The 14,359-nt window shown below is 34.0% G+C and overlaps 1 protein-coding gene across 4 annotated transcripts in view; it reads left to right on the top strand.

Annotated features, from left to right (window-relative positions):
• Positions 1 to 14,359, top strand: part of vti1a (vesicle transport through interaction with t-SNAREs 1A) — a 178,956-nt gene that overhangs the window by 18,813 nt on the left and 145,784 nt on the right. For all 4 annotated transcript variants that reach the window (XM_088917403.1, XM_088917402.1, XM_088917405.1 and 1 more), the window contains exon 4: positions 11,349 to 11,426. In XM_088917403.1, coding sequence (XP_088773529.1) covers positions 11,349 to 11,426 — 78 coding nt within the window. The remainder of the gene's footprint in view (positions 1 to 11,348; positions 11,427 to 14,359) is intronic.

Here is a 14,359-nt window from a genome sequence, read left to right as displayed (position 1 = left end):
CCTGATCTTTGTTTATGGTATTAAAATATAAAGATGTTTTTTTTCTTTAACATTCTATAAAATGATGCTAGACTTTGTGACTATGTAAATAACATTAATTTACTAAGTGGTACTTGAAACTAAATGTGACAACTTTACTGTTTCCCGCAGTACTTAGAAAACAGTCCTAAGTTTTTGGAGAAACTTCAGGAACTTCATGAGAACATTGTAATGGCTACTGAGGAAAATTTTATCCATGCAGAAATATAAATATATAAGTATTAATATACTAGGTCATACTACTGTATTTGGTTAAATAAAAAAATTGCAAGACCAAGCCTTATTCTTAAATATATATTTTAAGATTAACCCAATTAATTGATTTACTGGTCTAGACAAGTACGATTTAAAAAAGATTTCAGTATTATCACAATGATTTGAAACCATAATATTACAATATATGCTGTTTGTGTATGGTATTAATATTGTTATATTTCCTGCGATATGTACTGTATAAAAATATATTAGTACATCTTAATCTCTGGAAATATAATGTTGAAATAATACTGTGACAGTACTGCATTATATTTTGCAAACGGATCAAGAGCCTGTTGTAATGTTTTGGCATCATTTAACTTAGAATACAACCAAAACAAGCAGATTGGTTTGCAGACTCCATCATCAGTTTATTTTTTTTTATTTCGGACCTAAGGGAATTATTTTTAGACTTGACTGATTTTTAGGAATGTGAAAAAATAAGGGAATTATTGAATTTCCGGTACCATCTTCCATAACCTTTTCATAATACTTTGCAATTTGCATGAAATAAAGAAAATGAGCAAGCTGTTAGTCATTTTGATCTCCTAAAATTCATACTTTGCCTTAGTACAATACAGAGCTGTTTTGCATGTTCCAAACCATTGAAAAGTTTTGTGGATTATCCTTTGTTTTCTTAGAGTTTAACTACCAGTTAGACATTCTGATCGAAGATTGCATTTATTATGGAAATCCCTAGGATTGAGGGGGATTTTTTTTTTAACCAGGACAGATCTATGGCGTAAATACAACAATCTTTTCTGTTCTTATGAATTTTGCCTTTTATTTTTAAGTTGTTTTACATCATGCTGTTCTTCCACAAATCTGCTTATTACTGCCTAAAAGTCAATAACCAGTTCTAAAAGATTGGTTTTACATAAAGATTTTATAATGGCTTTTTCAGATCAAGATTCTGTCATGCCTTTTCTCACTTGTTTACAATTTAAATAAAAATGTAATCTGTTAAAAAGACTAGAGGTGAAGGACTTCAGTTTGTTTGGTATGAAGGAGAAAGAGAACCCTTTGTAATGGCAGAGTATAGCACAAATTACACAGTGTGCAACATGGATAAACTACATTGAAATATGAATACACGTTGACTACTCTGTATCCAAAATAAGTATTCTTCACTAACTTAAGTCTGATAAATATTCTTTGTTAAACCATGCTTATTTGTCATTCATGCTTCTAAATTAATTAAATACTCATCTTAGCAAGTGATAACACATTTTTGTGGATTAAGTTATATAACATATGTTAAGAGTTTGACAGTGTTTAATAAAATATTCTGCTTAATTAATGAATAATTTGCTTAAGACACAGGATACAATTCCTGTTTCTAGAACTCTGTATTTTATCTACTGTATTTGCCTAGCTGTCTCTATTGTGTGATTTTGAAATGGTTGAGATGTACTTCTGTAACAATGGTATAATCTTATTTTTTCCCCAATAAGAAGAAGGAGTCACAAAAACACACAAACTGGAGTTACTGCACCAGCAAAGCCATTAGTTCTTTCCGGTTAGATCCTGTGGTACCTACTTGTGGTTCTTCCCTTGACAAACTTGTGGCATCCAGGCTCATTGCAAATTTAAGTATAAGCCGAAGCTGCCATGTGGCACCATCAGACAGTGGTAACTGACAAGCAGGACTAGAAAAGGTGACAAAAATTCTTGATTTGCCAGGCTAGTTTTGGGGTAAATTCATAAACTATTTATGAAATGCATTATGAATTTGGTGGCTTCAAACTGCGACTCTCAGTCGCTGACAGTTGCCTCTCCAACAATCACACACTTCCTGTTCGCTCAATTTCTTTACAGATTCACACTGTGAATTGGATGAACCCTTGCACATCAGCTTGAATTTGACTTCTTATAAATTAACAAGCTATAATAAGGTACACAAAAGAAAAATAACAATTCTTTAAATGTTGCTTGCACGTGCTGCTTCTTATACTTCACTCTAATTTTGAATCTTGCAGCTGCTGGTGCTGCAAAATACTGCGGGGTATTTGTATTAACATGGATCTATAAAATACACACTGATTTCTTTTAAAATTCATTATCATTATTTGATATTGTCATCTCTAATAGTAATTTTAAAATCAATCGTATTTTTTTTAGGATCGAAACATTAATTATATCACATGCACATATTAAAACATCTCTGATAAATTCCTATCAGTAAACCTGTCCTCATATGTTATTTAGCGTTGCAAACGTAGCTCTACAATCTGGTGATTTTGTTCACTTAGGTAGTGGATTATAATGTTTAAAATCAAAGTTATTAACATATTTCAAAATTTAACCAGAGTAGGAGATTTTTCAGGGTGCACTTTCAATACAGATATTTTTTTCTGTTGTTTATTTTTTGTGGTCCCATGATACTGTATATTGTTTACCCTTTGAAGTATCATAAAGCCTTTTTGAGGAACTGTTTTTTTTAAACTGGTAATTTAGCTGATGTAGCACAGAGCAAATTTAGATGTGCCAATTTTCAAAATACAAGAAACCATTTTGGAATCCAACAGTAGACAGAAGACAATGGCACATTTTGACAGTATGTGTTGATTGAAGAAAAGAGATCATATTTTCTTCAACATGTAATGCAGGTGATGGTATGATCAATGTTTTTCACCTCTTGTATAAACTGATCAGAAGTGAAGTTATTTCTGGGAACTCTAAAATTACTTTGATCAGATTTGCCTTCACTTCACAATTCAAAGCGCATGCCCTTTGTATACTGAGAAAATACACTGACATCAGTAACTGTGCTACCTCATAAAATACTGTGTATCTTGCTCATAAAGAATTTTTTTTCTCATGAAAGTGTATCATGGCTGGTTGCTTACATTTGTCCAGAACATACAATCAGGGAATGCAAAAGCCATTTTCCTTTGTTTTTAATCTCTTGATACCCCAGTTAAGTATGCTTATCATTGGTACTATTCTCAGGAATGTTTCTTACCTCTGTACTTTTATTGTACCTCTGTGTCATGTTAAGACTTTACTTCTGCTACAAGTCAATGTCAAGCTGTAGTGTTTTTACCTGAGGATCAATAGCAAGAGATGGTATTAAATGTTTTTTTTCCACAACAGACAATTCTTAAAGCTTGACTGTTGCATATTAAAGGTGTCAAATTTAAATTCTATCTTTTTTCCCCCCTGTACAAGTCCTACACAAAGCCTAGTTTCTGTACCATAGAGGCGAATTTAAAGGGATGCCACAACAAGTAGTAGCCGGAAATCTTAAATTGAGTTTGAAACTTGGTCTGCGAAAGGTATAAATATTCAGCACTAATGATGTGGTTAAGCCCCTTTTGCATGCTACTGTATTTTAATGCAAATGAGGTAGGCAGACAGCATAAAGAGAACCTGAATAACATAAAGAAAGGGAAGACTTAAAAAAGGTTTTTCTTCTTTTTTTTTTAAATGTTAGCAGCTGAAAATAAGCTTTAAAAAAAAAAGTGCCAGTGCTGATTTCTGTTTAAAATACGAGATATAAAAAATTGCCTGACAAGTCCTGAGCCTTGGAAAGGGTTAAAAGTGTGCAAACTGTTCTTTGCAGGCTAGAGTTCACTGAACCATATGTAGGTAGCCACAGGCTAATGGGCAATTGGTCCCTCGCTCACCAGGTATCAGGATGGAAGTACCCCCCAGAAATCCCTCCTCCATTTCCCTCTAATCTCACCTTTTCTCATGTGTTGACCCAGGGAGTCCCACTTTATTCCCCACTGCATGCCAGAAGATACTGGTCTGATCTGACTAGGACCTTCTCTGGTTATTCATGTGCTTCATCCCACCGGCTCTTTCTATTGATTTTTTTCACATGTATTTCTGTTTTGTTTCATAGCAATACTGGCATTCCAACTGCTAAGTATTAATGTCGAGCAAAAGAGCTTTGATTTTTCATTAGAACTGCTTCCATATTTTAATATTAGGTTTAATCTGCTTTCATGCCTTGAGAAATAACAATTCAGAGTGAACCCGGCCTTCAAAAAATATATGCTGCTTCTTCAATCAAAGTAACTCAAATTTGCACTTTCAGCTGAAGCTCAGTTCCAGACCCTTCTTGCTTTTTCTTTCGGTGAGCAGAATTGTTGTGCTGATTGATTGATTTAACAGCCCTACATTTTTTTAAGAGTAAGAACTTGACTAAAATAAAGTAAAGATGTCTTTCCTCAGACTGCAGAGAATTTAGTTGTAGTCCAGTCAGCCATTGAAAAGACAGTGTGTGAGAGAAACGAAATTTGAAGCGTGGTGTTTGGCTTAAACCTTTGTTAAAAAATATTTTCTTTGATTCAGGATTGCAAGATTTACATTTTATGCATGGTGAATGGATTGTTTTGTGGTCCTAATTTTTTTAGTTAAAAGATCCAGACTTTTTTTTAACACAGTAGATTTTCCACAGTTGGTCATTGAAAGGGAAAGCAAAGGTCAGTGCCCAACTCCCCAGGCCTTTTCCTAGGATTTTTTATACGATAAAAAGAAATTCTAGATTAGAGAGGGTTGTATTTTATTTATTTTTATCAATTCTATTTTGAAAAATATAACAATGGTAAGTATTTTAAATATATTTTATTAATTTTTCAAACACAAATGTTTACTTTTTGTATTCCTTATAAAATATGTTAAATGTAAAAATAATGAGGAGTATTTTTAACCAGAATGGATGTACCTACAAATCCATACTTTTGTACATATATTTTATTTTAATTTTTAATTACATATATACACAGTTCTACATTTATTAAAGCACCTTATTCTTTGCCTTTAATGTACCACACATGCAGTTCATTTAAATAATACATTAAAAGAGCATGGAAGAAAAATACAGATGGTAAAATACAGAGAGTTTTACATTTTTGCCTTATTGTAGAACACGATTTTATTATTGCTCACTATTATTTCTCTGTTCCAAGAAGGTAGAAGGTGATGTCGTAAAATTTCATATTCCAAAGACGTGATGACATTGAACACATTTTCAACAATTGTGAGAGTGTGTTTTAGTTTTTTGTTAATTTAACGAAAAACAAATATTCTTAAATGGATGCAAAACTAAATCTGCGGCTGTTTGCTGCAGTGTATATCTAGGCATATAATGGCACGGGTATTATTTAACTTATTTCGAAATGTTTCTGCTTTAAAAAAAAATCTTTCTAAAATGTTTTCTTTTGTGGCTGGGAACTTGAACAGATTGAGAACTGTCGAGGATGCACACCATTTAAATAGTCAGCTCATGTTTCCCTGATATGTTCAGTATCGGTTCAGAGTATTTGCTGTGGGGCAGGTGAGGTGCACTGGTCGGAGCGTAGGGGTGAGAAGAGAGATCCAACAACCAATGCAGTCAGAAGTTCTTGGGAGCCACACTTTAATCTGAAGCTGATGAAGGATGGATAGACTCAGAAGTGATGAATATAGTTCATTATAGTATGACAGGAGCTCTTAGGTGAAGGCACAGCTAACTTACACGATCTCTGTTAAGGTAGATCTTTACCCTGCATTGGAAATCTATCTCAGATATATTCAGCAGCTCAACCAATGAACAATCGGCTGTTTTGGAAACTCTGTTAATTGTTTTGTGCCGTCTGAAAAAGTCAGTTTTCCCACCAAAGGCCCGAGGAAAATCCTATCGTACAGATGATGGACAGTAAAAGGGACCCTCAGTGTTGTGGGATTCGGCGCCTGTCAAGGAATAAAATGGAAGCAGCTCCACAATTGCTAGCATTTGCCTTGATTTGATATGTATCAAACAAAAAAGGAGCACTTACTTAATTGAACAACCTCCGCCAATTTGTTTGCTTTTTTTTTGGTGAAAAGAAGGGAAAAACAAAAATAATCTCGGTGTGATATTCCTTCTCGCCGCGGAGCGTTTTAGCCCCCTGCCGTGATGAAATGAATTATTAAAGAGGCTGTTCTGATACCACTGCCTGCTTAAAGGTCTCCTCTTTCTTTAATGCCACACATTACCTCTGCCTGGATAGTCTGAAACTGCCACTATTGAGATTTCAAAACCTGACCTGTCATCCTCATCGGCTACACAATATTTTAGGGGGGAGGGGGAGTTTATAGAAATAGTGAAGTTGTTTGTTTTGGGGGGGGGGTTGTGTCCATTTTAGCTGCTTTAATATTATTGATCTTGACAATGTGATATTGCCATTATAATTATAATATTAATAATTATTTTAATGCATTTTTACCGTACAAATGCAGATGTGTCCTTTTGTGTAATGTGGAAGTACCCCAGTTCCTCTCTTATCTGAAGTTGTACAGCTAGAAGAAAACTTCCTGTAGTTGTAGTGAGAAGAATCTCGAGTTGATTTGCAGCTTTTTGGATTCTTCTTGTAACACTTCAGATATAAATGCCGATTTCATCTGACAGAAGAGCAAAGGGGGTTAAGCGGCCATTTAATTCCTCTACAGTGAAACAGAATTGTTAAGTAAATCCAGGACTGGGCTCACTTCTTCTAACAGTGAATTTCTTAGTAAAATACTCTTTAGAAATTAAATACTGTTAATTACCCTTCACGGTACACCACCAACTGAGTTGGAAATGGGAGGGAAAAAACAAAACACAGTTTCCATACCAGTTGCAGTTCAATTTTAGGGAACCTCATTAAACTCTGCCCCTGGGTATTTTATGCCGTATGTTAGAAATTTAATGAACAGTTTATATTTTTAGCTTCTGATAGAAACAATTATTTGTACTTAACCATGTCACCTTTGTTAGTGCAAATGGGAAAACATCGTGATTATCATTTGATTGGGAATAATTAATCTCGTAACAGGACTGTGGCTTTCTCCACAAGTAATAGATTATGCCTCCTGTCTGTCACTGAAGATGAAGAGTAGAGTTCTCACCTTCAGTTTTTTCTCCTGTTATTGACCCTCACACCTCTGACAAAGAAGACTGTATGAAACAAATGTGGGTGTGCACAAGCAAACAATCTGTTTTCAAGGAGTGTTCTATATTTTTTATTCAGTGCTCCTGTTGATCATTTTAATATATTACTATATGCAACTTATAATTATAATTATAATTGCATTTGTGCAGTGAGCAAAATTAATCTAGATTGAAAAAGAACTTGTTCTGTAATAGATGTTGGGTGGGGGAAACTTTATATAATTGATATTTAATAATTAAAACTCATAATGCCTTCAGAAATTAGTGTTTTTACTCACCAATTGTAAAATGTACCTACAGTACACTAAAAAAGTAATTTTTAAATTTGACAGGGTGCGTCTGTTTAAGAGCCACAAAGCCCATTTTACACAAAGTTAAGAAAGGCCTTTGTACTTTTTTGTGCTTCTGGGAATAGAAACAAATGCATGCCCAAGATTAAAAAATGTGACAAAGGAACTTTTCAAAAGGATTTCTTTTCTTTTCTCTTTCTATTGCAGTATGGTATGGTATCAGTGCTCATTTTTTTAGTTAAATTTCAAAGACATCCAGCTGATTTCTGCTCCAACCTGATCTAATTTTCTGTGGTTGTAATCTGAGAAGTCAGATGACTGAATACAGGACTCATAATGATGAAAATTAGATATGTGTTTTATTTCTTATTCTCCTCTTATCTTCCCCAAAATGTTTCCTTTGAAAGCAATTGGTCATTTTAGATGAACATTCCTGCACCTAGAGCAAAAGTGTTTGGCTTGGTGTGAAATTAGTTTTAGTTGAGGTTTTTAATTGTATTAAAACAACATTTCCAAATTTATTTTAATTGCACTAAGAAAAATTATGATTATACCAATAACGATAATAACAAAATAATAATATAATAATAAAATGTATTTTACACTTCTCCAGACTTTCTTGTGCTGTTATTAAATAATGCTAAAAATGTGATTATGGACCTAGGCAAGATTTTTGTTTAAATGGAAGTAAACATCGATAAGACATTTGACACAGGATAAATTACTGGACCAGTAATGCTGGGAAGTATACAGTGTGTGCAGTATACAGACAAATATTTTTAGATGTACCAGTATTTTATTGAACGAAGCACAAAAAAGTCATGCAAGAGAACAATAACAAAAACAGAGTATGTAGTACAGCTACTCACTTTCAGCATGAAATGAATGGGGAATAATCATTATCAGTGTAGAATTTTACTTGAGGGGAAATTATGCTGTAAATGAAATAAGAAAAGCTACAGATGTCTGTTGAAATGTATATTCTTTGTTTCAGTCACTTTTTTTTGCTTTAAGAAGAATAAAAGGCGCTGTTTTTCCATTGTTTTTGTTTGCTAAACATTTAAAGGTTACTTTGCCAAAGCTGATAATATTCTCAACAGTAACAAACAGCAATTTAGGAATACTTAAAATGCAGCTATTTATACCCCGGTCTGAAGAAGATGTCAATCTGCTGATTTAAATCAAACCTTCTCTGATGCTTCTAGTCTCAATTACCTGCAAGCCAGCATTCCCCAAAGTTGCAGAGCAGCGCTTTAAGATAAAAACCAGACAAAAAAAATGGAATATGTGGGTGTTTTCCCAGGAAAACGGTAGTGTGCTTGAAATATTTTTATCTTTGTTTATCCAGAAAATGAGAGTAGTTAAAAAAGAAAAGAAAATGCACATTAAGTGTAAGTTTGCAATACTTAACATCTCTGTATCGTGAAACCACCTTCCCACAAAAATGTCAATTACAGACAATTTGCTCTTTGAAAACTGAAAATAGGTTGTAATCAGACTTGACACCCGTCTCAAGTTTTTATGGCCTTTGCTTGTTCGGGTTGTGATGTTTACTAGGCAACTCAATTGTAAATTGGAGCCAAATGTAAGTTTTACTGCAAAATAAACAACTCTAAGAATTGAGTTATCAATCTGCAATAATTTTTTTCAATCAAATTATACTTTTTGTATGGGAGCTATTTGTTTTTGTTGCTGTTAATTTTTGGTTTTAAAAATTTTGACTTACTGCTAACTTCGGAGCTCAGATTAAATTGCAGTGGCCAATAAAATTAGTATTTTTTATTTGTATTGTCACATACTTATTGTAGGTCAGCAGAACACAGTGTATCTTTAAATAGTTTTAGAAACCAAAATTAAATGTTAAAAATTGTAAATTTAGTAATAAAAATTATTATTTTTGTATCTAAAAAGCATCAGTTAATTAATGTCTGATTGTTTGATTTTTCAGTTTTTATTAAAGAGAATGTAAAATTTAAATGTATATTTTATTTGTAAATGTTATAGTTTCTGTTTAAACCCCACTTTAAGTATTTTGTAAATGTGTGACTCTCTATGCTTTGTGTGCAAATATATATTTTTGTGAACATATCCTGTTTATTTAGGTTACAGCTAGGAGTTGTGTTAGCACTGGTGCTTCAGAGGATTAAGCAGAGATTAATTCCGTATTCAAAAGTAGAGACTAAAAACAGCATATCAGCAGGGGCACACCTGAAGGTTACAAAACTGAAACTTGTTTATTTTCATTCTGTTTTTCAGTATGGAATAAACATCTACATAGAGTATTTCTGTTTATTTCTGTGCTTAGTACTAAGCGGAAAATTGTTTGCTTGAATTTAGTGGCACATTTAATAAATTGCACATGCAGTTTTTAAAATTGAAAGGAAAAAGAAACACCCTGCCATAAACATATGGTCCTTTTTAAAAAGTTTAGTGTTGGATTGTGTTTACCGAATAAATGGAATCATGTATCAGCGTTTGGTCCTGTATTATGGAGCTGCGATATTTTAGTCCAACTTGCCTTTCTCTCAAGAGTACACTTTTTGGAGTAATAATACTTAATTACAACACATATGAAGACAAGGTTTGGGATTTTTTTTTATTACTTTACCCTACTTGTAACCATTTCTACTGTCACCATTATGTTGAATTTGTAAAAGGACTGTACTGAATGTGATCAGAGTCGCATATTGTAATCTTTACATTTTTTGTTTTATGAAAACAAAACACTTAAACTAACCCAGCACTATATAATGATACCAGTGGCATCTGCTGCAATTCTATCTGATGCTTGTTATTCTTAGGACTTAAGAAGTGGATTTTTTAGGATATACTTAAAGCTTTCTGCTTTTTTTCTTCCAGGATCTCATCAAAAGGTGAATTGTAAATGTTTAAAGTTAAAAGACAAAATAGATGTCCACAAAATATGTACAATTAATATTATTACATATACGTGGTTTTAGAAATCTGACAGGGAATTTTTAAATGGGAAATGGTAAAAGGAAATTTCGACTCGTCCACTGAAGCGCAGCTTTGAAAATCTCTGTATTTGTGTTTACATTAGCGGTTCCTTCCTTCTGCCTTTGTTTTCAGGCATTGAATATGTATTTCGGCAGTTACACAACAAGAGTCTCCTGCAGACTTGTGGAGAGTTAGCTGTGAAGGCCTTAGTTTCTCACCATGTGTGAGATATATGAACTTGTTTGAATCAATACATCTATCATTTAAACTCGAGGGCTTTAAATCTGAAGGTAGCAAAAAATTATTTACTTGTAAAACCACCATTTCACTTGTGCCTTTTTCAGTATAAATGTAAACTGTTTTCAAGATGATTCGAAACGTGCAAATGAAAGCTCATGTGTTTTTCTCCCCATATGTTTTCTTTCAAAAGCATGTGGAGCCACTTTATATGTGTAAACAAGCTATACATGGCTCACCCTTCTTAAAATTCCCGATCACACTCAAAAGTGTAGTTTGGACATCACATTATTCGCTCTTCCTCTAAGTGCTGTTGTAAGAGGGGAGCCAAATCTGATGCAACGCCAATCACAGCCCCAGATGATGAATTATTCTCTATATAGTCCTGAATCCAGATTATCACAGAGGTGTAACAATAGTGAGCTGACAGCAGTGACACATAGGAGAAAGGTTTTATCATGGCAAAGCAGTACTTTTTTTTAAAATACATTCTTATATATATATTTTATTATTTACTGAAGGGTTTTATATTTTCATATGAAAGAAACACCAGCTCAGGTAAGGGGCTCTATTTTACATAAGTTCCGTTAGGGGGCCCTCGTGTTTAAGAAGAACCAATTATTTTAAGACCGAACTAAGACTTTTTTTCTCTTGTTTTTTTTTTTCAGAAAAGGTCACGCATCGCCTACAGTGACGAGGTGCGGAATGAGCTCCTGGGGGATGATGGGAATTCCTCCGAGAGTCAGGTAGGCCGCTAATCAGGGAGTCCTTGTGGGTGGCTGGAAGGTGAGGGAGGTCAGAGCTGCACAGGACAGCTCAAGCTGCTCACTAACAGCATTGGCAGCAACTCATGTGGAAGAAATACTGTTCAATGCAAAGCTGAGGTCTGAATCAACCTCTCCATCTTAGGGCACAAGATCGCAAGCTCTCCTTTCTCATAGCTCCTCACTGTCTGTCTCCTTCATTTCAGAATGCTCTTTTTTGTTTTTTTTTCCCTGCTGGGAAAGTACCCCATACCTACAATGGGCTGAATCTAATCTTCCAGCCCTTAAAAGTAAAGCAACAGAAGCCAAGCTACAATATGTCCTATTGTATATGCGTAGCCTCGATGAAATGTGTGTTTACTGTCTGCCTGATGATCGACAGTACTCGTATAATTTTGGTTTAAACGCTGACCTTCCACTTTGTAGAATAAAACAGTAATTAACCCACGGTGAGGAGCAAACAAGTATTTGTAACAGGAGATGCCATATTCACTGCTACTTACTGTTCTGTTACCTTAGATCATTTTATTAAAATATATCTGCATTGAACTGTACTGAAATAATAAACTAAGGATCAAATTCTAAATAATGTGATAATTACTTGGGGTTCCATCATGTATGCTTTCTGGAAAAATCAACATCACTACAACTACATCCATCAAATCTGGTACATTTTTAGTGACTATGTAGGTTTTAAATATGATTATTTGAATAGCCATTAGCTTGTATTGCTCTTTAAGTAAAACTTGTAAAAATAACCCAGTTTAATTATTTAAACTTGGACATAAATTACATATTTTTTCTGAATTGATGTTAAATACTTTCAAATGCTATTATTCTTCTTGTTAAATTGGAATCAATGCATGTACGTTTTTTTGTCAAGAAAACATGCTAAAAAGTTTAATTGCAGAAACAATGTATGTCAAATGTTTAAATGTAGATTTAGTAGTTCTGTCATATTTCTGAAGTGCTGAAGCATCAAACAAGCAAAAGCACTTCACTTCAATGTGTACTGTCTGTCCTTCACCTAAACAGCTGGTCTTCAGAACTAAGCTCTTGGAGTTCCAACTATAGCACTTTGAATAATTACATATTATATTTTTAATTATCCTGCCAACTTTGCAGTTAAATAGTTAAAGTACGTCATACAAATTGTAAAAGAAGAATGAAATTGTCTGCAGCTGAACTGTCTTAAAATAAAGTTTGCTTTTTGATATCCCTCTTATTACCATTTCAATACTAACCTTTGCACCACACATCTTACAAACATATGTATCGTTAGCTGAAATATGTAATTGATATGCATATTCCCCTCCAAATTAGTGAAAAAACAACAATGGTGACATTTACTATGGAAGATGGGGGGTTGATTTGCTGCCAGAACTGTCACATATAAAAAAATGTGCTATCAAATATATTAATAACAGTCGGGTAACCCACATTTTGCTCATTTTGCTCATAAAGTCATTTTTAAATAAAATCTACTTTTCACAAAAAAATAGAACAGATTGGTTTTTTAAATGTTTAAAAAGCATTCTTCCTTTTTTAATCTTTAATTAAGTGGTCTGTTATTATTTCAAGTGAGGGATTATTTTGCAACCCAATGAATTCCTTATTTATTGACATGTAAATCTCTGACTGTTGTTTTTTCCTAACAGATCTGATCCTGTTTCTGTTCAGGAGTTTGTTTTGATGTATATTCGGTGCAGTATGGTCACTGGTATCCTTAATTTTTGTCTTGGTGTCTAAATTATTTATTATTTAAAAGAACAGTCATACATGGATGCAAGACTTATTTTTTCTTTTAACATTTTTACTTGCATTCATCAGGGTAAAGACATTGGGGAAAAAATATCACAATTAAACAAACTATTTTTGTATTTAAAATACTTATGCTGTGATTTATAGGTCAATGCTAACAATATCTAAAATTGCTCGTGTTTAAAATGTGTGTGAACACGTACTTATCTGTAATCAGAAGAACATCTAAATAATAATAAGAGAAGCTGGTTTAACTTTTAAAACTGATAATGATCATTAAGACCAGTTTCAATACATTGATTTTGTCTCACCTTTTTACGCCCTAAATCTTTAAAGAAAAAAAAAGATTCACTGTCCGAACTCGCATAGTTAAACCCTTACACGATGTAAAATAGGAAAGCAATGAGTGGCAGTTTTTTCCTGTTTTTAGATGCTGTATTTACTTCATTTCCATCTTAAAAACTTCTGGTGATAATGCGAGACTCAGTCTTGCTGTGTATGGAGTATACGAACTTCAGTTTTTATAGAACGAGCAGGGTGATGGAAGGGAGGAGGGCGAGGAGTGGTGGTGGGGGGGATTTGGGGCAAGTCGGTCAATTTAATTCCTGAAGATCTGAAAGAGGTCAGGATCATTTCATATAGCCCCGGCAGAGCAGATCATTACCAGACACAAATCTGTTCGTTACATGCCAAGGATTTATAACAAAATAAATAGGGAGCCTTCATAAGTTCTGAAAATGGCGTGTTTGCCCTGCGATAATGTGTAAAGGCCGGTTTAATAGAGTTCGGCATTTATTCGTTATCTGTATGCGGACAGAGACAGAATTGGCGCTATCGCATTTTTTTTTAATAATTCGGTAGTTTACCGTTGCACGTGTTGGGGCTTCACACACAATCGCACACACAGGTTTATACTGGCGCGCGCGCACACACGCACACGCGCACACACACACACATACATTCACAGAAAAAATACTCTGCGGCATCGTTTCGATTTCAGTCACAGCAGAAGGCTTGGCCACAAGAGATTTTGCTGGTTTGAGCCGGCGTGGACCAGATTTAACAGGCTACAAAGGAAGATTACCACTTGTATCAAATTCCGTGTTGAATAAAAAAAAGAGTCTTTGTTTGAAAAACGCGCTGATTATCATAAC

Source organism: Atractosteus spatula, chromosome 5 (assembly GCF_055471065.1).
Source record: "Atractosteus spatula isolate fAtrSpa1 chromosome 5, fAtrSpa1.hap1, whole genome shotgun sequence".
Classification (NCBI taxonomy): domain Eukaryota; kingdom Metazoa; phylum Chordata; class Actinopteri; order Semionotiformes; family Lepisosteidae; genus Atractosteus; species Atractosteus spatula.
The sequence above is the reverse complement of the archived record's forward strand: the minus strand, read 5'-3'. Positions and strand labels throughout refer to the sequence as shown.